Genomic DNA, 24,967 nt, shown 5'->3' with positions numbered 1-24,967 from the left:
AATAGCACCACAAAGAAACACAGGAAAAACGATAAGTATATACGAACTCTTTCAAAATACCTTTATTTTGTAAATGTAAAAAATTGTCAATTAGACAGTAAAAGCAAATATACAAATGCTTCACATTTAGTAATCAATAATAGCAGTTTAAATGCTTGTTTACTCAGAAAAGTATTGTTATAGTCATCTATGAAGAAAGAAGCACAGTTCCTTTCCCCGATTATTTTTAAATGTGCAGTTTAAAGCAGAGACAAAAGAATTCCTTGAAGGTGCTTCATTGTAATAATCATAGCAACTAAAATAATCACTCTGTCACAGCAACAGGTTGTCTGCTTTTCTTTCTGGCAATTAGCCACAAATCCATGTGAAAAGCATCTTGTATGGAGCAAACTTCAGCCAAAACAGCACACATCCCAAAAACATCTATATTTTGGCCCCCTTCTCCTCCCTGAGATCTTAATGTGGAAGTTTCATAGTAGAGTTCTGCCACCCTGAAACTTGATAACACTTTGAGCTTTCAGGAGTTGTGTTGCCATTTGTCATGTCTATAGTGCTTACTGCGCATGCTGTAATTATCCAATGAACAAATAAATGTGATGTGTTGACTTTCTCGTTGCCAACTACCTTGTGGCTGAGCAAGTGGGAGCTGAGCTGTAGATCTTTAATCATATATGTCTGTCTAGTTCAGGCATCAGAAGAGGGCTAGGAGGAGATGCCTGATGCAAATATCAAAAAGGGGTATGCAGATGATGCAAGCTTCACCTGTTTTGTCTCCTTGGTTAACAGAATTACCTCCCCACACCCATCCTTCATAGTTGGCTCTGATCCCAGAAGTGAGACAGCCTTGGGAGAAAAAAGCGTGAAGCAATGGAATAGTGGAGTTTATTTTTGAGGTCTCTGCTCCCCTCACTTATGTACCTGTTTCATTGTTAATAGTTGAGGCGCGCACACCGCTGTATTGCTAATAATAATTTAAAAAGATTAAGCAAATCTGGCTGCACAAGTCATGTCCATTTTGGCCCTGAGATTCTTTAATGAGGGGCAGATTCTAGTTCCAGCACTCAAAAGGAAAATTGCGCCCTGCTTTTTAAGTTATACATCTGGTGTTATGTAAAGCTCCAGTTGTGTTATGTTGTTCACGAGTGCCCCCCATACCTCAGCATATTGCAGCACATCTAACTGCACTATTCTTGTGAATTTAGGTTCTTGGGAAGAAGGCGCTACCATTACCGGCATATGTCAGTTCAGTAACTGGCAATGGAGAATGTAATCCTAGAATAATATATAGTCATGCCTATCTGGCAGCAGAATGGACTTGGGCAAAAGCAGTTCCCCTTCCTGGCCTGCAGGCCTAAATGCCCACCCCCAGGGTAAATGCCCCACAGCACAATGGAAGGTGGAGAGAGGAATTTCCTGTTCCACAAGCAAAAGTCCACTTCTGTTATGTCACTCCTGTAGTGTACCGCAAGCACATGTGAAAAGGATCTAGGAGTCTTGGTTGACCACAAACTTGACATGAGCCAACAGTGTGACGCGGCAGCTAAAAAAGCCAATGCAATTCTGGGCTGCATCAATAGGAGTATAGCATCTAGATCAAGGGAAGTAATAGTGCCACTGTATTCTGCTCTGGTCAGACCTCACCTGGAGTACTGTGTCCAGTTCTGGGCACCACAGTTCAAGAAGGACACTGACAAACTGGACCGTGTCCAGAGGAGGGCAACCAAAATGGTCAAAGGCCTGGAAACGATGCCTTATGAGGAACGGCTAAGGGAGCTGGGCATGTTTAGCCTGGAGAAGAGGAGGTTAAGGGGTGATATGATAGCCATGTTCAAATATATAAAAGGATGTCACATAGAGGAGGGAGAAAGGTTGTTTTCTGCTGCTCCAGAGAAGCGGACACGGAGCAGTGGATCCAAACTACAAGAAAGAAGATTCCACCTAAACATTAGGAAGAACTTCCTGACAGTAAGAGCTGTTCGACAGTGGAATTTGCTGCCAAGGAGTGTGGTGGAGTCTCCTTCTTTGGAGGTCTTTAAGCAGAGGCTTGACAACCATATGTCAGGAGTGCTCTGATGGTGTTTCCTGCTTGGCAGGGGGTTGGACTCGATGGCCCTTGTGGTCTCTTCCAACTCTATGATTCTATGATTCTATGAGTATGTATTTCAGAGACTTATTTGTTGATTTCTTTTGCTTTTCACTAGGAAGTGAACTAAATCTTGATTTACTTGGAAGGTAAGTTCAAGTTGATTGATGCAGGTGCCACTTCTGAGTGAAAGTATTGGGGGGGGGTTGCAGTTTTAACTGGTTAACCACTCTCAATATTTTCAGTTTTTAAAAGTTGCCTTCTACTGAGGAAGAGCCATAGCTTAGTGATGTAGTACATTAGGTTGAGTCCCTGGCATCTCAGCTGTGACAGGCTCCTGCCTGGAACAGTGGAGAGTTGCTGCTAGCCAGAGTACACACATAATCTTATAATACTTGGACCCCTGGTCTGACTTTGTGTGAGGCAGCTTTGTACGTTTTCTAACACAATTTGTGGGACAGCCCATTAACTGAAAAGGTTAATGAATGTGCTCTAAATCATAGACTATTTCTGCAGCCAGTTAACATTCACAAAATGCCTCCATTGTTTGGTAAGATTAGACAGTTAAACTGCATTTGTCAAGACTGACTTTGGGAACTGGAGGATATCCTCATAAAACTGTACTTTCGATGGGTTGGTTTTAAAATACCCCATTTAAGTTCCTGTATTCTCTGGTCAAAGGCCACTGAAACGACTAGGCCTTACTTTTGTGCAGACAGGACTGCATTGTAATACAACTTGCCCCCTTAAGTATTTTTCAACAGTAGCCCAATTTACTTGATATCTCTCAAGATAACAGAACATAAATTTTCTGCTTTCCAAAAGGAGGGGGAAAGGTTACTTTGGGGTTTTTCTTGTGGTATAAAATGGCTGCAGTTTTGCAGTTGCTACTCATTTGTAAAGTAACCTTTTCACCCCTAGGGAAACCAAACCTAACAAACCATTCCACTCCTATTATAGAAAACAGTAAGAAGCTGTAGATCAGTGGTGTCCAAACTTTTTTCAAAGAGGGCCAGATTTGATGAAGTGAAGGGCCAACCAAAGTTGTTAACCTTTTTTTAGGATTGAAGTTGTTGAGGGTTTTTTTATTATTTTACCCCAAAGTTGTTGAACTTTTCTTAGGATTGAAGTTGTTGAAGTTAATAAACTGCCACAATGGCCAGATTAAACTGACCGGCAGGCCGGATTAGGCCCCCAAAACGGACTTTGGACATGCCTGCTATAGATTTTCTGCTACTCGGGGCCAATGTGGATTTGTAACTATTTTCTCAAAATAGCTATAATCAATTGCATACCTTTGCATACCTATGCTGCAGACACTCACCTAGGATGTCTGCACAAAGAATTTACTTGGATAAACAGAACAAATTTTTCCACCTTGTTCCTTGGTCTGGTTATCTCCAGGATAGCACTTAAATTTGAGGCCAAAGTATATAAAATACTGTCAGTGTAGCATAGGGTGGGTGCCAGTTCTGCTTATTTATTTATTTACATGCACACAACCAAGTTCAAACTCTGGCCTGTTTTGGAAAACCAAAAGTTTTTCAGAGTACATCTCAAAAATGAAAATGTGTCAGTAACGTGCAATCTGCCTGATTGTTGGCACCCGTCTGTCTCATGAGGCAATGGAGTGTGTCTCCAAGGGTGAAGTCAAACAGCTGTGTTAGCAGCACTAAAGTGACTTCCCTGGGGCACAAGCCCGGGCAGTGTGTGTGGAGGTCCTGTGCCCTTGGCCTCGCTGATGTGGTCCAAAGGAAAACATCATCTTCAGGGGTAAAATTCTTCTCTTATTTTGACACCTAGAGGTAAAACAGTTCTAGTTGGAAAATGTCCTCTGTTCTTGCTATGGCTACCCATGTCTACTCAGATGTACACATCCTATTGTTGGAGAAACTATTGATTTTGGGGATAGCTCAGTTGGTAGCGCATGAAAGAGATTCCTGCATTGCAGAGGGCTGGACTGGATGACCCTTGCGGTCCCTTCCAACTCTGATTCTGTGATTATACAATGAAAACTGAATTGTGTGAGAGAAGGGCTTGGTTGGATTGTGAAGATTGTGCTTGCAAGAAAACCATGAGAGAAGAACAGAACAACATGTATGCAGGAACTATTGCTATAACTGTTAAGTACAAAGGCAGGAGAGAAAGATAACGTTGTTGTGCCTCATGATTAAACCAGTACAAGCGTCAGATATGGTCATAACTGCCCTTCTGCTTGTAAGTGTATAAATGTTTGTGCTGTTTTCATATTTGGTGTACCACTCCATAGTACTTGCTGGTTAAGGTAGTACTGGCCATGTAAAACCTAATTTTTTCCCCTGTTTTACTGGTAATTGATGTCTGGATTCTATTGGCCATTCCAGGCAGCACCCAAAGTATTGGGTTTTAACTGCGATATTTCCCCAACAGTATTGAATTCAATGGCACTTGCTCCTAGTAAGTGGGGTTATGATTACATCCCAAGGCCCTTTCTGCAGAAGTTGGCCTTCTGCATCGCATGTTACGTTGCTTTCTGACCTCCCATCAGAAAATTTGCTTCTCTTTTTGTCCTGAGATTCCCCTGTAGAATTGCAGGAATTGGTCTGGATAGGGCAATTTGGCATCCCTAAGATTTCTTGTAATTGTCATAGAACTTCTCTTCTAAGAAAATGTAAGGAAGTTTTCCTTTTTAAAGATCACAAACTGCTAATTATGTAATGGAATCGCAGAGTTGGAAGGGACCCTGAGGATCGCTTAGTCCAAACGCCTGCAATGCAGGAATATGCAGCTGTTCCTTACGGGGATCGAACCTGCGCATTATCATCACCAGCTGAGGACAAAGGAAACTGATTTTGCTGTTGCTTGTAGACAACCATTAGGAGAAGTTGCCTGATCAACATGCCAGCACAAGTCAATAGTTATTTACACTCGAAGAATAGCACAAGTCATCACGGAAGCTAAGTGGATCTTGAGCATCCACATCCATGTTGCAGCAGAAGTGGAGCAAGAATTGCAGATCTCTTGCACTGCTTCTTCTGTTTTGTTGCGTGTATGGACTGGCTTTCCGTGGCAGGGTTTGGAAGGGAGTGTTAGCTCATTAGCCTACCTGTATTCCGAACTTTGCCATTAGTTCTTAAGGCAACCCCCCCCCCCAAAAAAAGTAGTAACCTGCAATTTTGATAAAGTTAGCCTGCTCTGCACCCAACACTGAAATGGAGGATACCAGCCTCTTAGCAGCCTAGTTTTTTACAGTGCCTTTTACCAAATGGGCTGGTGTAAGGAGGGCAAATCACCCTCTCCCTCAGTTCACTTGCCCACATGGAATTCCTGGTTGGCTATGGCTTTTCAGCGAGTTCTTAAATACAAGGCTGTCTTACAAATCTTTTCTGGCCCAGCTAAGATATGGCAGAATCAAATAGGCACCTGTTATTTTCAAGGAAGGTAAAAGGGGGAAGGCTCTTCCAGCACATAGTTTGCAGCAGTCATACATCACACAGCAAGCTGGCATCTCCTTAGAAGGCACATCGAGATTGCTGGCCGTTTTGCTCTATCGAGGAACCACCTTGATGTAGACTCCATTTTGTGGTCCGAGTGTCATGTGAGATTTCACCTTCAAAGGAATCTGGATTGGGTGCAGAAACGGAACACAAAAAGCAAGTTAAGAGGTACACTTCCCCTAAGCCACTGCTCAGTAAATGCCAGACAGGTCTCCTTAGAACAGGTGTGAGGAACATCTTGGCCCTCCAGATGTTGCTGAGCTACACCTCTCACCACCCCAGACATGGGTCATGTTTGTTGGGGCTGATGGAAGCTGTAGTTTTGCAGCATCTGGAGCGCTAAATGTTCCTTATACCTGCCTTAGATGAATGTAGGGAAGCAAGGTTCCCACCCTTCCCATCCAGCAAAATACTTGTGTGAGCTTTGAAGGGGATAGAATTGTAGTCATGAAGCCGCTGCAGAAGGAGAGTCTGAGTTCCTTGAAACCATCTCAGGGTTTTCCCAATCAGAAGACCAGAAATGGCAGAACCAGTGCTTTCCCCCACAAGGGGTACTTGTTGTTGAGAGGTGTGGCACTGTAACAACGTCATGGTGAGATTTAGGTAGGTAACCGTGTTGGTCTGACGCAGTCGAAATATATAAAAAAATTGTCCAGTAGCACCTTAGAGACCAACTAAGTTTGTTCTTAGTATAAGCTTCTGAAGAAGTGTGTATGCACACGAAAGCTTATACCAAGAACAAACTTAGTTGGTCTCTAAGGTGCTACTGGACAATGTTTTTATATATTTCAACTTCATGGTGAGTTACCGGCACCTATTTTTTGGGGGGGGGGGAGCACTGGGCAGAACCAATCTTCCTTTGTAACATTCTTCTGCTGGATTTGTGTTGGGTGTGTTTGAGAGTCTACTCTCAGTTAATGTGTGGAGATGGCAGGGGAAGCTAGACTAAGGTTACCAGATTTTTTTCAATGAATCTGGAGACACTTTTAAACTTCAATGGATTTTGTCAGGGGACTGATTTGTAAATCCAGGGACTGTCCCCAGGAAACGGGGATGTCTGGGAACCTTACACTAGACCTGGCCAGCTTCCTGCTGTGAACTGATGGGCACACCCTATAAGTCATATATCTCCAGCTATATGCAATGGGTTAATGGTAGCTTTGCAGAGGTTCCTCATTCCCAAGTGTCAATGCTGAAATAAGTTCCATGAGTGTAGAAAGTATGAAGGTTACAGTAGGGAGTTAGAGCACTGGGCTGGGATACCAAGGTTCAAATCCCCCATTCAGCTATGAAGCTCGTTGGGTGGCCTTGACTAATCACTCTCAGCCTTACCTAACTCATGGGGTTGTTGAGGATTCAGCGGGGAGAATCCTTTACCTTGACCTCTTTAGAGGAAAGGTGGAATATAGATGCAGTGAATATGTGCTCATTTCCTATTTGTGGGCTTCGCATTGGATTGCCATTGATGTCTGGTTGGGTACTCTGGGGAACTGGATGCTCTACTAGGTAGATCTTTGGTCCCATCCTGCAGTACTCCACTTATGATCATAGACGGGGGTGCCAAATCTGCTTTTAAAAGATTGGGTAGAGATCCGCACAACAGTGCTGAAGGCAGACAAAGAAAGACTTCTCCTTTGTAAAAACAACTCCAATTCCAACACACAGTTCCCCTCTATAATATTCCGCTGAGCAGAGAGACATAGTTCCAGGAATCGCTACAAACCTCTGTCTTGGAGCAGGCTTTGAACTCAAACTTCTGCAAGATTCTCAGAAATGCCACCTTTATTTCCATCAAAGCCAGCTGGGTGCCAATGCATCCACGAGGGCCAGCCCCAAAGGGGAGGTAAGAAAGTGGGGGACGCTGCAGCTTGGCCTCTGCTGTAAACCTGTGAGGCAAGAAAACCAATAGATTAAAATAAACCAAAAACCTTAAAACTGTATTTTTTCACTTTGTAGTGTGCCTGATCATCTTGCAAGCAAAATGGAATGCCAGTGAGACCCCAGCCACATTAATCTGCCCGTTTGTTCTTCATTTTTAATAAACACATAAGCAGCTCCTCTTGCCAACAGATTAAAGGTGGGGCAGCAAGACCAGCCCACCCACAGTGCAACCCACCCCAACAGCTTAAGTTTGCATCTCTACATATAAATTAGCATGTGCAAAATTGGGGCCTGTTCCCGAAGTCTTAAGTAGCTAGCCATGCCCCTTTCATGCATGCATCTTCCCAGTTTAGCAGGTTCTGGAGACAATAGTAGTTGTACCTAATGGGGAAAGGACACCATGTCGTCACTCCTGCCAGTTTCAACAGAAAGCGAGAGGTCTACAGCAGGGGAAAGGAACAGCTTTGCTCCTCCAGATGTGGGATGACAGCTCTCATCATCCCCTAACCGTTGGCCATGCTGAGCTGGGGGAAGTTGGAGCCCAACAGCATGCGTACCAAGAGAAACTATTGTGTGGTGGCCAAAAGTACTATGGGAATATGTACAGAATTAGGATAGCACAGGAGATGGTTGATTCAGGACCCCCATACAGCAGCCACCGAGGGTGAAAGTAGTACTGTGAAAAAAAGTATTTGCACCAGCATTTCCATCCTGTACCTAATGGCAAAGTGCAGAGCAGCACTCACAGAACCGTAGAGTTGGGTCATCCAGTCCAACCTCCTGCAGTGCAGGAATATTTGGCCCAGCATTGGTCTCAAACCCATCACCTTGAAATTAACAGTCTTTGTGCTCTACTAATTGAGCTATCCCAGCTGGCTACATTACAGACATCACTGTCTGGGTGTCTGTGACCCAACAGCAACATGTAGGCTAGATCTTGGTGGGAGTAAAAGTGCATTAGGCTAGGGGTGGGCAGAGCCAGAAGCTAAGCTGGGTGTATCAATGAATGTAAAGTTCTACTAATAAGCACCCCTGTCAATCCTCCCTCCAAGCCAGCAAGGGTCCGGATCAGAATTCAAGGACACAAGTCTCAAGAAGGGTGTGAAGCCAGGCTGGTGGGGATCTCTCAAGGGCCAGAGAGAGGTCTGCAGGGCAGCATTTGACACCTGGGCCTGGTCTATAAGAAACTCTGGTTAAAATAACTGTTCACGTGAACCTGGCCAAAGCCTGCAAAAGTAAGAGGGCACCATAATCCTTAGTCCTACAGAAGAAGTAACGGAGAAATCAAGGCCCACCAAGTGAGCTATTTCTGTCTCTCTTTCACAAATCAATGCCCTTCCATTATTGGCTGTGTAAGAAACCAGGTTTGATTTTACTGGGTCTCATCAAAGGGAGAATGTTCAACAGACCACATACCTCTCGGGAATAAACTTCTCAGGTTCCGGCCAGATCTTTGGATTGTAATGGAGGTGTCCAACAGCAAATTCCATTATAGCACCAGCAGGTATACGTTGCTTCAAAACTAAGCAGTCTTTTGCTGCTTCCCGGGTGAACCTACAAGAGCAAAGGTGGCACGTTTCAAGAATGCGAAGACAAATGCACAGGGAAGACGTACTTGGAGAAGCTTCTGCATGTAAACCTTTGAGTGAGGGAAGCATGGCTAGGATCACTGAAAAGGAAACTTCCAAGTAGAGAGAGAGAGCAGGCTGCTTAGATAATGTGGCTGCCCAGATCACTTAGTTTGGCAACCTGCTTGCAGGGAGCATATTTTAACACTAAAAAGGACTGCCATTGGCTTCCGGTTTGTTTTCTAGCACACTTCAAAGCATAGTTAGGAAACAAAAATATATTTCCCCTTGAAGTAAGTGTGTGTGTGTGTGTGTGTGTGTGTGTGTGTGTGTTTAGAGCAGCAGCAAGTGGGAGGAACATCCCCTTGTCAATTCCAGTGGGTAGGTAAGGTAAAGGTAAAGGGACCCCTGACCATTAGGTCCAGTCGTGGCCGACTCTGGGGTTGCGGCGCTCATCTCGCTTTATTGGCCGAGGGAGCCGGCATACAGCTTCCGGGTCATGTGGCCAGCATGACTAAGCCACTTCTGGCGAACAAGAGCAGCGCACGGAAACGCTGTTTACCTTCCCGCTGGAGCGGTACCTATTTATCTACTTGCACTTGATGTGCTTTCGAACTGCTAGGTTGGCAGGAGCAGGGACCGAGCAACGGGAGCTCACCCCGTCACAGGGATTCGAACTGCCGACCTTCTGATCGGCAAGTCCTAGGCTCTGGTTTAACCCACAGCACCACCCGCGTCCCTAGTGGGTGGGTAGTGTGGGTGAAATGGCACCCACAGCAGCTCTTCCTGGCAGTATCCTGAATATCAGCTGCTGGAAACTGCAGGATGGGAGAGTAACCGTTGAGCTCAAGTCCTGCTTGTGGGCCTCCCACAGGTATCTGGCTGGCCACTGTGAGAACAGAATGCTAGACTAAGAAGGACCACTGGCCTGATCTAGCAAGGCTTTTTGTGTGTGAGATCCTCCTCTCATTCTGCCCACCATGCCCCTGAAAACCCTGCCTCCCAGATTTGCACCTCTGAATATGGCAGCAGAATTTGGGTGCCCTTTTGGCTTAGCTGTATTTCTGCTTAAATATCTTTCTAAACAGCTTGGGGGCAAGTGCATCTTTAAGTATTGCCATGTCCCATATGCCAAGATCCTCAGAGGAGGCCTTGTTCCAAGTCCCTCTACCTTTGCTTCCCCTTCCTCACTAAGGACCAGGCCACCTCTGTGGTCTCTTCCCAACCATATTCATCTGACACTGGTGTTTTGTTATCCTTTAGGCACCAGGTTACAGCTGTCCTCTCTTTCTCAAGCTTTTAATATCAGATAAGATAAACCTGCCTCTTTCTATTTTTAGTTGCTGCCGTTTGAACTGAATATTTTTAGGTTGTTTTGTTTCAGTCTGTTTTGAAAGTTCATCTTTGCATTGTTTCGAAATCAAATAGCAGCGTAGGCAACCTGGCTGGTAAAAAGGTAGAGTAGACATTTTTAAGAAAAAGAAAATAAATGTTAGCCTCGGCACAGGCTATGCAGTCACAGTATCTCAGCCCTGCAGGGCTCAAAAAGCACTTGTTTTGAAGGAATTACGCACCGGACATCTTGTCCCTTCTCTCTGCAGCGGCACCTGTTCAGCCCATTCCCAGAGCAACACTAAGCCTTTGGAAGGGGCTAAAACAGCCCCCATGTTTTTATATTGTATTATGTTATACAATCTTGCTTTGGCAATCCTTCTGGATCAAATGGCAGGACTGAAATCAAATAAAGCACAGCGGCAGCATCAATCCAGCCACTGCCAGATTCTGAATACCCAGTCCTGGCCTGAGAAAGCGTGCACGACAGATTCTGGAAGAGGGATTTCTACTAACCTGAACGCTGGTGGATACATGCGCAGAGTCTCTGCTATCACCATATCCAAGTAGGGGAGTTCATGTATGTTTTCGTAGTCAGGAAGACCCTGCAAAACGTGGGTGTGAGGGTAATTATTTTTTAATGTTTTATTAAGATATTGATCTCCACCTTACTTTCTCTGATGGGACCCCTTAAGGTGGAAAGGACCACCGTAAAGGAAGAAGAAGAAGAGTTTGGATTTGATATCCCGCCTTTCACTCCCTTTAAGGAGTCTCAAAGCGGCTAACATTCTCCTTTCCCTTCCTCCCCCATCATAAAGATGCAGAAGACGACAACCTCCGAGCCAGCTAGACTTTACTGCTTACCCCACCCACATAGGGGAAGGCCCAGAGCATCTGCTTTGCATGTGGAAGCTCTCAGGTTCTCGTGTGTGAGTGGGGTGGGTCGGTGTTTTGGATCAGGTTAGCCATATTGATGTGTATGCTGTTGGTGGGTTATTGTCATTGTCTTGTTGGGCTGTGTATGTGATAAAGGGGAGCCATACTGGGGTAAAAGCGTCTTACCACACCATAGGCCAACCCCAACCTCTCTCACCACCAAGGAAACACAAATGAACAGCAGAGAACCGGCATGAGCAATGCTGACACGAAACCCTACATACATTAAGCAAAATAGAAACATCGCCACCCGACCCCACCCATCTTCCCCCCCTCCACCCCTTTCCCCCCACTAATGTCTCAACAAATGAAACTGATTTGTAAAAATGTTACATGGAAAAAATGCGAGATACATTACACATACTTCTGTAAAAAAAACAAAAAACACAAAAAAGCTCTCGGGTTCAATCCCTGGCATCTTCCACCAGGGCTGGAAAGACCTCTGCTCATAACCCTGGAGCAGTGCTGCCAGTCAGTGTAGGCAGTACTGAGCCAATTGATCTGTCAAAGGCAGCTTCCTACATTCCTATATGTTATGCATTCCATAGTCCGAACTCCCATGATGAATACACTCATGCTAAAAAAAAAAATTTATTGCAGGGTGTGGGTGGCATATTTGCCCCCCCCCCCCAAGAACTCCACATTTTTTCTAGTAGTTCATCCTGATTTATTTCTGCCCACTTTTGCTGCTGGGAAAGGCCCAGAGGCATATGAGTAATTTCCCTTTCCTCCTCCTCCTCCTCTAGGGAAATTGGTTCAGCAGCACAAATTACTGCTCTGTTTTACCAGGCGAGGGCAGCAAAACTATACGCAAGACCTTGACGAATCAAGCAGAGAGTACTTGGAATTCTAGCAGGCTCTCCTAAAAATTCACGTAGGATAAACTGCTACAAGACACTTTATGCTCAGATAAGCCAAACGTTCTATGAAGATTTGAGGGAGCCCATAAGGGTTTAATCATGGGATCCAAGATGGTCTGTTGTTCCTTCAGTTGTGAATTTGGCTTTGTTGCATACTTTATTGATCTCTTCTCACACATTATTAAAAGTACATAGGAGAATCAGTCCTAATGCTAAGAGAGGAATGAGGCAGCAAAGGAAAGAGTGACTTATGTGACTTTTTTCACCAAGAGCAGGAATGGATAAGGGTGAAGAGAGACTCCTGGGGACTTTATCCTTTCGACTCCATCCAGCCATGATTTCTGAATATGGACCTGGGAATGGGGGAGGAATTCAATGGAGTTCACATTAAGGACAAATCCTATCAATCTGCACTTTTTGAAATGATTATGAAAACTGAAACACAGCCATCCTTCAAAATTCACACTTCTCCAAATTGATGTGGAGAACTGAACTTACGGGAAAATGAGGGCCCATTCCTGTCTGCTTCACATGTTGAAAGGAAGCAATGCATGAATCAAGATTGCACATGTGTTTTCCACCTATGCCCCTATGTACTGTGCTGCCACCACAATGGTAAATACACTCGTCTTCACTTTGACAGGGAGAGCCATAAATGACACATCCACGCGACATGCAGGAAAAGCATAGAGGGAGAATACGCAAATTATCTGTACACTTTCTGTTTCTGATTCCTCATTTTTTGTAATTGCATTTTTAATCCCCTCTGCTCAGTACACAATTCCCTCCCAGCCCATCCAAATCCCCATGAGGCTGAGAGCCACTGCTTGAGCTTCACAACAGAGAGTGGATTTGCGCCTGGGTCTCGCCTAACACAGTCCAAGATAACGACTTTATCACAAATTTGCAAATCAAGTGTGATAGCATTGTGTGTGTGAGGGTGTGCGTAAATCAACTCTAGATTTGATTCACATCCACAGAATCCAGCACTGTAAAAGAATATTTAGGATCAACATTGACCTCATTGTCGTCCTCCCTGAAATGCATTCCTGTTGACTGCAGCCAGGGTCAGCAAAAATGCCAGCAATATTTCTTGATCACATGGATCAAAGTCTACTGAGAGATCAAAGAATGCAGCCTGGACAGCTGACCTTTGCCAGCTTCTAGGAGCAGGATAATCTACCAACAAAACTAGATCCATCTCTATTTCATACTCAGGCCAACGGAGGTCAAGGAAACCTGATAATGTTAGGCAACATTAGAGGTGCTTCACTGCAAACTTTTGCAATAACCTTATTGATAGATGCAAGGGGTTACAGACCGAGCAGAATTCTCACACATAACAGTATTTTGCAGCAGGGCTTTGCCCATAACCAGGTCTTGTGTTTAAAGAGACTGCAGAGAGAAGGTAATAATGAATTTTTAAAGTCTACCTAAAATACACAGGTTGGACTTTTAGAAGTATGGAAGCTGTGAGAATCGTGGGGAAGGAAGATAATGGCCAATTGTGAAGGGGAAGGGCTGCAGCTCAATGGTAGAGACCATGCATTGCATGCCAGTGTTCCGGATTCAATGCACAGAATCTCCAGCAAGGCTGCAACAGTCCTTTTGGGAATCCTGCTAGGTGGACCAAGGAGCTGATTAAGTATAAGGCAGGTTTCTATGTTCTAAAAACATGTACATATTCAGAAAAAGCACACACTTCGGTCCTCCTGAGACTACCAATTCAGAGCACAGGTGCCTTTTTGAACATTTGAATAAAGCTCATTACAGTGGTACCTCAGGTTACAGACTCCGCTAACCCAGAAATAGTATCTCAGGTTAAGAACTTTGTTTCAGGAGGAGAACAGAAATCGCATGGCGGTGGCAGTGGGAGGCCCTATTAGGTAAAGTGGTACCTCAGGTTAAGAACAGACCTCCAGAATGAATTAAGTTCTTAACCCGAGGTACCACTGTACTTAAAGAAAAAATAGTGTGCGCGGGAAAGAGGTTTCCAGTTTAAGGCCCCCTCCAGTTTAAAGCAGATTCACAACACTTTAAATGGTCATGGCTTCCCCTAAAGCATCCTGAGAATGCAGTTTGTTAAGGGGGCTGAGAGTTGTCAGAAGAATCCCTATTCCCTTTGCAGAACTACAATTCCCAGAGTGGGTTAGCAATCCCTTCACGCAAGGAACTGGAGTTATTTGGCAAGAGGGATTGTTAAACCACACTCAGCACTGTGGCTCTGTGAGGGAAATAAGGGTCTCCTAACAGAAACCCTTGTACACTACAGTTCCCCTGATTCTTTGGTGGGGGGAACCATGGCTGTTTAAGGTGATACAGTACTGCAGGTGGGCCTAATGTTCTCCTTGATGTACTACTTTTTCCCTTTATGAATGGAGGGCTCCCCAAGGAGACATACAAGCACCCACTGCTCTACCAACGTTCTGAAGCATTACAATCATAAGAAGGCATGCATGGGTGTGTAAATCATCCCTAAACCTGAGAATAAAGAATCTAAAATCCTACAGTTTGCAAGAAGGAAGGACTCTGTAAAAGGGAGGGGAGGGGGAAGGAAGGAAGGAAGGAAGGAAGCATCTGATTTACTTAATACTGGCTTTTGTCCTATTGCTCCTCCACCAACACCACTAATTCTCCCCCTCTCTAAAACTAGTTTTGTGTATTTCCACCATTTCACTGGTGCTCAATGAATGAAATGTTTAAAAACCTAGCAAAACCAACTGAATTCCTTGTTTTCTTGCCAGACCTTTTTATTTATAAGCCAATGATGTAGAGGATTCAGCTGAGATCCGTGGAAAAAAGAGACACTTAACTGTCTGGAAGAGGAGTGGGCAAAAGGTAAAATGTGGTGTTTGGGTCATCTGCAGAGGGTCTGCAAGGGTTTCAATGACTCCAGACAATCTCAATAACAAAACAACTTTTCCTATCTAAGGTAGCCTGCTGAAATGAAGAAAACTAACCGGAAAAGGAACGACTGTGTGATTGGTTGAGGTCTGAAAACAAACTCATGGGCTAGCTGCACTCTGTACATTAATTCTAATTATTGTACCTGGCTCTGGTTGGTAGATCTTGGCATTCTGGTACAAAGCAAAGTGAACCAGGCAAGCCTGGAGTCTGCCCTACCCTCGTATAGAAGGAAATTTCCCACATCTATGTTGGCTTTGGATTTACACCCTTGAAATTCATGAAAACAAATTGTAACTTGTCAATTATATGGCTCGTGAAATACTTTCCATGATTGCCCCACATAAATTAATGTTAATTAAAATGAATGGAACAAGTTAGTCATGACAAACCTAAGTCTGTCAATTCACTAGGGAGTGAAGCACATTCCTCTGTGTTGGGGTGCAATTCACTCTGAAAGTACTCCCAACTATGAAAATGAGTTTGAGTCACTTTTTTTTTTAGCTTAGAAGAATCACTTCTTGTCCCATGCCCAGAGGATCGTAAAGATCGACTTGGTTTGTGCCATGGGAGGTCATCTGCAAAGATATAATGGGCCCAAGTTAATACAATTCCCATCAACACAAGCAGCTTGGTCAATGGTCAGGGTTGATGGGAGTTGCAGTTCAAAACATCTGGACAGCACCAGGGTGGGATGAGCTGACGTATTTAGCCACCCTATCCCAGCAGAAAGTATGTGATAAAATGATTTGACTTTTCCAGCATTGCCTTTCGTACAAGGGAAGCTGCAATTCTTTGCCTTAAACTGGATCCTACACGCCTAAATATTCCCTTACAATGTAACAAACAAGGTTTCATTTTTCATCTTTAAAAGCACACACTCGCACCAAAAAGTTATTTCTATTCTCTCCATATACTCAAGGAGGTACAGTTTTAAAGAAAAATCTCTCTTTACCTTTGATTGGCATGTACAAAATGTAAACTTGGGTGGCAGAAAATTCTGAATGGCAAAGGATCTCGGAAAGAAGGGGAAGGACAACAATAAAACTAGAACTGCAAGCAGCCCAGAAATCTAATGAAGGAAATATTTTTATTTTTTAAAAGAAGATACATCCCAAAAGCACCCAAACAGCTGAGTAGCACACCGTTTTTGCATTGTAGTTTAAGTTGAGACTTGGAACTTTCCTGTCATATATGAGCATTCTCTAGTAGTTCCTGCAGATGTATTGAAATAAGGAATATTCAACCCACCCACCTCACTATCCTAGCCACCCCCTCCCCTGTCGCCCTCTCAGCAGACTTTTGTGGAATCACTTAGAAGTCAGACGATAAATTTAAATCATTTCTCCTCCAGCTGGCATTGGCAGCGTGGAGGTGACAACGCTTTAAATTAAGGTCTGTGGATATAAAAGGCCCATGTGTTTAGTTTAATCAAATGTTCATTTCCTCAAGTTTATGTTTATATTAAAAGGAATCAGCACTGGTGTGAATTTTCATCTCTCTCTCCCCCCCCCCCTTCCACACACAACAGAGACTGTCATGTGAATTCTGAACAGGGTTCCCTTTCAAGTGTTGTTGGTTTTTTTGGCTGTGTGTGTTTTCTTTCTCATCTGCAAGACTTTGTAGGATGCTGGATGGCAGAAAATGCCCATCATGCCTGCATAATGTGGGAATGCGCACCCTTGCCTGGAAGTCTGGCTTTGAAGGGGCAACAGGAGAGGGAAGGGGACCAAAGTGGGTGGTTGTTTCCACCTGCTAAGCCACACCGACCTCCCACAGGAGAATTTGTAAAGGATGGCTATAAAAGAGGACTGGATGAAATTCATGGAGGAGAAGGCTATCCGTGGCTGCCAGCCACAACAACTATGCTTTGTCTCCATAGATGTAGGTAGGAAATGCTTCTGGATACCAGCTGCTGGCAACCACAAGAGGGGAGAGTGCTGTTGCACTCAGGTCCTGCTGGGAGGGTTCTCAATGTGAGAACATGCTGGAATAGGTGGGTCTGTGGCCTAATCCAGCAGGGGTCTTCTTCATTTAGACATGGTTTGGGCCATCCCCAGGCCCTGACTGCCCATTTATTGTTCTGGCCAGATCACGACATACAATTCCATTCTGGACCTGAGGCACTGTGATAATTCTCATGTGCCCAGGCTTCCCCCATCAGCTTCAGTAGTGAGATGTGGGGCACAGAGACGCCCCTGCCACTGGGGGTCTCGCTGTTCCACACAGCCACGAATACTGAATGCTGATGAGTACAGAATGCAATTGAAGGAACTGCAGTTTGTGCCTCTCAACCTGACACCAAGCTGTCATGTTTCATAACTGGATCTCACCACTGGCATGTGCTGAATTTTGAAAACCTTTTGTTACTTTTGAAGGGAAATGTAGTGTGGCAGTGAAAACATATGCAAGTCACATTCTGAGTGCCAAACTATATTTGCAGACTACAGGAAAATGTGTATTTCAACAATAACCTCAAAAGGTTTTTCTGAGCCGTGACACTGTAGCAGCTTCATCATTAGGTTCACCAAAGGAAGGATCATAAAATGGGACTGTAACAGAGAAAAGCAGCCCGGGATTGAGCCTAGGACCCAACACATGCAAAGTATGCATTCCTTCCAAGGCTGAGCTGCAGGGCCCTCCCATAGGTATTTGTAAATAGTTATCTACAGCAAGCATAGCAATTTTTCTCTTCCATTGGGCAAGTATGTCAATACATCCAGATTAGATTTCCTGGGAATTAAGGCAAGTAATCATAATAACAGAAATAAAATCAAGAACTCTCCACCACAGAGAATAATTATTATTTACATTGACAAGGGGAAACTTCATTTTCATAATTCTGTATCAATCATTTCTGTGGGAACTTATAGTTTTACAGCATTTTATAATGCCACTTCACTTTTGTATAGCACCTTTTGTCTGAGGTGCTTAGAAGCATTTGATAGAGATGAATATAATTAATAGTCTTCTCCATGCTCATGTCGTTAGGAACTATAAAGTACACATTATCTCTGTCTTACACAAGGCGAAAAGCAGAATTGCCTACATCAAGTGCTTAAAACATTGGAGACTGACTTCAGACCCTGAGTTTGTAAGAACGGGATTCCCTCGGGTTGTATGATTTAAGCTTTAGTCCATGAAAGGCTGGAAGTTAGGTTGTGAATTTGAAACTGCTGACTTCAGTTCAGCCTAGATAGTTCCAGGAACCATGCTTTAGGCATGCAAGATGAAGAAGCTACTCCTGAATGCATGTATTCATTGGCATGATTGGGAATGAAGTTCATTGAGCCATGGCCTTTCCCATCTTCATCACCATTTCTGCACAGGAGGACTGTGAAAACTTCTGCTTTCACTTAGAAGAACCCCTATTTTTGGAGTACATCTGAATTTGAAGAACTGTGATTTGTTTAACCTGACATTACTTAAAATGTACAGGAACTGAAACCATGGCTTTGGTTAGGACAAACCAAAGTTCCCTAAGTTGGATGTAACCTGAAACTCTGGTTTGTTCTAAAGTGAAAACAGAATCTGTCGGTATCCTTGTCTCATGCACCAAAGAGAAAGAGAGGGAACGGGAAAGAGCATCAGACCAAGATTAAGGCTTCACTGTGATTTAGATCAGCATTCTACAATTTAGACTACAACTCGCATCATCTCTGAACATTGACATTGCTTGATGGGCTGGTGGGAGGTGTCATCCAAAATATCTGGAGGGCCCCTGGTTGGGGAAGGTTTGCTTAAGTGTTCATCCAAATTGGGCCTTTAACTTCAATAGAACTTTCTTCCAAAAAGGTTTGATAGAAGGCAAGTAAATTGTCAAACCTCTCCCTTCTAGGAAGCTAAACTTTGCACATCCCCTTTCCTGTATGAGTCTGCTTTCACATCCTTTCATGAGAATCGTTGCCACATTCTGCCCATTGTGGTTTAGGAGGTTATTTGTAGTTGAGCTGTATGGATGACCATTCATGCAGAACAGTTTCAGACATCCATGGTGCAAAACATCACACTGGGATTTGACTCCAAGTGAGATTGTAAGATCCTTGATTCGTGCCCATCCTGCAAGAGTTTCCTCCTCCCACGTCATCCTCTCCCCTTTTCAAACCCCACAGGGCAGCATGCCCATCTGTTTATGATTTACCCGTTACAATGCCTTGTTTCCGATTGCATAGATAAACACACTTGGTTATTTCACAGGCAGCTGGTTAGCTCTAATTACACTGTAACTACATCAGAACCATGGAAACCTTTACCACCCTAGGAGAAGAAAAGAGGTGTCTGAAAAAGAGCTATGCAGGAAACATTATCCTGATTTTGTTTACCCTCCTAGAGCAAACCTGTCTTCTGGCCTTTAATCCTGCTGGTCACAAGAAAGCACTTTTGGATAGAATGAAAACATAATAATTAAAATTTCATAATCCCAGATACCAGGGGAGGAAAAGCTGACAATGGCATCTTTTCAGAGCTTGCAAAAATAAAAAAGCGAAAAAGCAGGCGAGAGATTTCAGCCATCAATAGATTTATTCTGGGGTCAAAATATTTTGGCAGAAACCGTGTGTGTTTTCTCACAATTTCATCATGGTTCAGGGACCTTCCCGGAATGGCTGATTCCCAAGAGAAAACTGGTGCCCTTCAAGACCTTGTATAACCTCTTTGTATTCCATGATGGGAGACAGGCAGGATACACGTGAAACAAACAAACTCTTTTTATCAGTCGAGTTCTAAGGTTTGCTGTCTTGTGTGAGATCCCAACATTGTTTTATCAGCCAGCACATGATTTTGCTGGACAGACTCGTAAAGTAATGAACAGATGGCAACACCCTGCATATGTAGTTATGGAGAAATCTAACTAACTTGCAGCTTAGGAACGTAAGTAAGAGTCTTGCTGCCTCCACTGAAGGCCTATAAAATGCAGTAACCTGTTTTCCATAATGGCCATCTTCCCTTTTCTTTTGTGTTGGATCCAATGCAGCACTAAGTTAAAGTCACTTGGTAGCTTAAGTGCTACACATATTTTATGCTAGCAGAGTGTTGTTGCATAAAGAGAATGCATAAGCAGGTTGCTAGAAATTTTGTTGCACGCCCAACAGTACGATATATTCAGCAGCAAGTTTCTGCTAGCACAGCTGTTATGTTGGATTTCTCTGTTATGCAACTTTAAAACTTGCCTTTGCACTAGTAGCCAGAGAACATTGGATGCAGCCCACAGAAACAGGAAGCACAAGTCACTTGTGCTTCCTCTCCCATTACCCCAGCAGAACACCAGGGTTACCTGTTATGGCTATGGAACATACTCTCCTCTGAGAATCACCTGGGGCCACCTGGGGCCTTGTTTTGGCACCAAGTTAAAATCTGGATGTTTCCTGTGGCATTTGGGTGTGACAGATTTTTTAAATTTTTTTTGTTTACTGTGTGGAATTTAATAAATAATAACTGTGTGAGGAGGTTATTGTTTTTGTTTGTTGTTATTATGTTATTCATTTTTGTGTTTTTATATGGCAAACTGCTCTGTGATCATCAGATGATGGGTGGTATAGAAATTCAGTAAATTAAAATATAATAATAATAATAATAATAATAATAATAATAATAATAATAATGTGTGTGTGTCAGCATGCTGTTTTAAATGAAATATGCACCCCACTTTGAGATCTAGGGCAGGTTAGAAATATTTCAAATAGGTAAATAAATTGAATTAAACACTATTGGGTGGAGTGAGTGCCTCAGACAGCTGATCTAGGGTGTCATAAAAGGGTGGCAAATTGTGACTAATTTGGCTTATTGTTGTATCTTTACTCCTGGGCGTGGAAGGAGGTGCTTGCAGGATTTCTGCATCATGTGCAGAATAACTTGGCTAGCCTTCACCATGACTTACGAAGTGCCTCAGGCCCTGAGAATGTCTGGCCTTGACTGTGCCTTGGCCTTAGGAACATTGGAAGCGGCCTTATATCGAGTCAGATCAGCTCAGTACTGTCTACAGTGATTGGCAGTGGCTCTCCGCGGTTTCAGACATGGCTCGTTTTGGATGGCATGGGCAACTGGTGAATAAGCAAGCATGTGAATTCATGGATCAGAAATCACTTCACTCCTCCCCTTGCCCTGCTGCTGTGCACTACACAGAGCTAAGCCATAGGCAGAGGTCTTTCCCAGTCCTACCAGAAGATGCTAGTGGGACATTCTGCATGCAAAGCATATGCTCTACCACTGAGCCATGACCCTTCCCATTTCTGTGTACAAGAAAAGCAGAGGGTCAAACATGACGATAAAAAATATTGTTTAGCATTAGTCACCTTTAATCCAACATGGGCTTTAACCAGAAACCCTCCTAATTTGAGAAAACTGTACATATGCATATAAACATATGAACGCATTGTACTCTTCTTCTAATAATAATTACTTCATTCCCCCCCCCCATCCTGATGCTCTTGCTATCAGCTCTAGCTCCACTTATCTGTGGCTCAAACCCAGACAGCTGGGTGATTGTGAGAGAGGAAATCTAATTAAAAAGTCAAAATCCTAAATCGGAGGGGGGGGGGAGCTCTCCAACCTCTCCCCTCCTTCCTGACTTGGTGTATATAAATAGAGCCCATCAGACTGATGAAGGGTGCTTATTATTTCTTTTAGTGTCGTGAGCACGAAAGGGGGAAAACCCAAAGGGTTTTTCTCTAGAGAGCACACAGCATAATCACTCGCTGCTTGTGTGGGATTCTACTGCAGAAAGTTGAACAGTATTTTTAAGTTTATTTAGGCTGGATTTGCGTGCTGGTGGGGAAATGTCTATGACTCTGTAACACAGAAAGCTGTTTACTGTTCCAGTTTGATGGCTGGGTAGAGGGGAAGATAGACAGACCTAAGACAGGAGAGGCAGACATTCACTTATACATTTAGGGCTCCTCTAGACTAGAGTATTTTTCAGGTGTACAGTGGTACCTCGGGTTACATACGCTTCAGGTTACAGACTCCACTAACCCAGAAATAGTACCTCGGGTTAAGAACTTTGCTTCAGGATGAGAACAAAAATCGTGCAGTGGCAGCGCAGCAGCAGCGGGAGGCCCCTTTGGCTAAAGTGGTGCTTCAGGTTAAGAATAGTTTCAGGTTAAGAACGGACCTCCGGAACAAATTAAGTACTTAACCCGAGGTACCACTGTATTCTGCAACACCTCACAACAGCAACAGCACTGGGGGTGGATTTAAACCACACACCGTTCTACTTTATTAGGTCTTCTGCAAGTCTTACCCAGTGTTGTTATATTATTTTCATCTGGAAGACTTTTTTTTGTACTATAACGCAACAGAAGTGAGACAAAACAATAAAACTGGAACATTTGGGACATATAAAAAGCTACAGGATTTCAGCAGGAAGCTATGGGACACGGAAACGAAAGCTGCGTCCAAAAACGTTTGCAGGGATGACACAGAAGCACCCTGATACCATAATGAGCGCAAATCGTGAATGGACAATAGAATGCATAACACTCTCCCCCCCCCCCACACTGTTAGAGGCTTTTGAATGCTACCTGCTGGAAAGCACAGGAAGGGAGAGTACTTGTGTCCAGGTCCCATGGACATCTGGTTGGCTACTGAGAACAGGATGCTGGACTAGAGGGGCCATTGGCCTCATCCAGCAAGGCTCTCCGTATGTACTTAAAAAGGATGTCTGAAGTAACCCTAACATTTTGATTTGTTCCAAGCATTGGCTTTGAAAACAACAACGAGGGACCATCTTTTAAATTCAAGGTGCCACAGGAAGACCAAAACATTGGAGGCCTGTTGGTTGCTTTAAATTGGTTCTGCTCAATACTATCAAAGGAACGAGGGCATGAAGGCAAAAAGTACATTGCAATTGTAAGGTTTTTGCTTTCTCTTTCTTCCTATTCTCACTATTAGCTTATGATTTACTAATTCTCCTTTCAGTAGGAGGGATGAGCGCTTATATATCCCTGGATGAAAAAGGACAAAGCTTCTCACTCCTACAGCTATGTTTCATCATCTCAAGATTTTTCCCTAAAAAATCAATCAACTGTCCTATGAAATATGAGTGCTCTCCTGCTCTTGAACTACAGCATACATATTCCTTTTGGGGAACTTTTTTCTTTTTTTTAATGGAGCAAACTGGCTTCTTCCTCCGCAGCACAGCTATTACCCTTGTCCGTTACCTTTGTCCAGTCATCACATTATTATTGCAAGAAGATGGGTAATGCCACAGTAGTACTAAGGAGGAAGCAATTTGCAGTGACCATAAAAAAATTACTGCCTGTACAAGCCCTTGATTTGCCCTTGTCTCAACTAAGCACATGGAATATATTCTCCAAATCATGGAGACAGTCCTTGAGTTCCAGTAATGGAGCTGCCTGCAGTTCACATGCAATGCTAAGTCAAACCATGAATTAATGCAGATGACCAAGTGTGTTGATGCACTTAGAAAATTGCAGCTGGTTTGCTCCTCCCCTGGTCCTGCTGCTGCTATGTTAACCATAGCTAAGCTTAGCATTAGATCTGAACTTGGGCTTGTGACTTGTTTCCCTCCTTCCAAAAAACCCTAGCATTATTATTTATTAATTTTTTACACCACCCTTCATTCAAAGATCACAGGGAGGCTTACAATATAAAAATACATACCATAATAACGCAAAACAAAAACACAGCTTTAAAGGCCATTGATTGCTTAATTAGCCAAAGGCCCGGGAGAAGAGGAATGTTTTTGACTGGCACCTAAAGATATGTAATGAAGGCACCTGGCGGGCTTCCTTGGGAAGAGCACTCTACAGGAGGGGAGCCACTGCAGAAAAGGCCATTGTCGTGTTGCCACCCTCTGGGCCTCTCTTGGAGGAGGCACACAAACAAAAGCCTCAGATAATGATTGCAGGGTCTGAGTCAGTTCATATGGGGAGAGGCAGTCCTTTAGGTATTGCGTTCCTGAGCCATTTAAGGATTTGGAATTGGGCCCACCAGTGTAGCCAAGCCAGGCTTGGTATTATACAGTGGTACCTTGGGTTACAGATGCTTCAGGTTACAGACGCTTCAGGTTACAGATTCCGCTAACCCAGAAATAGTACCTTGGGTTAAGAACTTTGCTTCAGAATGAGAACAGAAATCACGCAGCGGCAGCGCAGCGGCAACAGGAGGCCCCATTAGCTAAAGTGGTGCTTCAGGTTAAGAACAGTTTGAGGTTAAGAACGGACCTCCACAACGAATTAAGTTCTTAACCCGAGGTACCACTGTATGCTCAAACCATCTTGCCCCAGTGCGCAACTGGCCACTGACTTCAGGACCAGCTGAAGTTTCCGAACCAACTTGGAAACTGGCCATTACAGGAATGCACCTGGGTCATCTCAGAAGGAGGAGGATGGGAGGCACTGCCATGGCCTGCCCAGAGGGTGGGGGATCCCATTCCCTCTCTCTTTCCCTGAGACCAAGGGAGGCTTTTTCTACCAGATGAAGGGAAAAGAGAAAGAAACATAGGAAAATAGTGTGGGAGGGCTATTATTCTTTTGGAGGGAATCTGTAGCTGGCAGACAGGGGTGGAATCAGGGAAGGGGTAGTGAGATGTATCATCCTCTCAACGGAAAGGTGTGGTTGAGAAAAAGGGTGGTCTGGTCTGGAAGGGAAACAGGCATGGAGAGGGGAGAGGTAGATTGGCAAGCAGAGTGAACGGGGGGGGGGGCACCTTCTAGTAATATAATATGAACAGTAATCACACACTTTGTATTTTGCCAGCATTTGATATGATGCATTTTGTCCCATTTCCCTGTCATTTTTCTATCATTCCCCACCCCAGATTATATATATATATATATATATATATATATATATATATATATATATGTATGAAAGCATTACTGTATCAGCTGCTCATACCAAACACACAACGCACACACATTTCAGGCTCTTTCTTAAAGAAGAGTTTTCCCCCACCCGTAATCCCTT

At 43.8% G+C, this 24,967-nt stretch overlaps 1 protein-coding gene across 3 annotated transcripts in view; it reads right to left on the bottom strand.

Annotated features, from left to right (window-relative positions):
* Positions 1–2,160: 2,160 nt before the first annotated feature.
* TBXAS1 (thromboxane A synthase 1) overlaps positions 2,161–24,967 on the bottom strand; it is a 210,305-nt gene continuing 187,498 nt past the window's right edge. For all 3 annotated transcript variants that reach the window (XM_081024038.1, XM_081024039.1, XM_081024040.1), the window contains exons 11-14: positions 10,857–10,945; positions 8,857–8,994; positions 7,283–7,445; positions 2,161–5,684 (exon numbers count right to left, since the gene is read on the bottom strand). In XM_081024038.1, coding sequence (XP_080880164.1) covers positions 5,610–5,684; positions 7,283–7,445; positions 8,857–8,994; positions 10,857–10,945 — 465 coding nt within the window. In that variant the 3' untranslated portion in view covers positions 2,161–5,609. The remainder of the gene's footprint in view (positions 5,685–7,282; positions 7,446–8,856; positions 8,995–10,856; positions 10,946–24,967) is intronic.

The sequence above is a fragment of the Podarcis pityusensis genome (assembly GCF_964106645.2).
Source record: "Podarcis pityusensis genome assembly, chromosome: 10".
Taxonomy (NCBI): domain Eukaryota; kingdom Metazoa; phylum Chordata; class Lepidosauria; order Squamata; family Lacertidae; genus Podarcis; species Podarcis pityusensis.
Note: the sequence above shows the minus strand (reverse complement) of the source record. Positions and strands in the feature narration are given on the sequence as shown.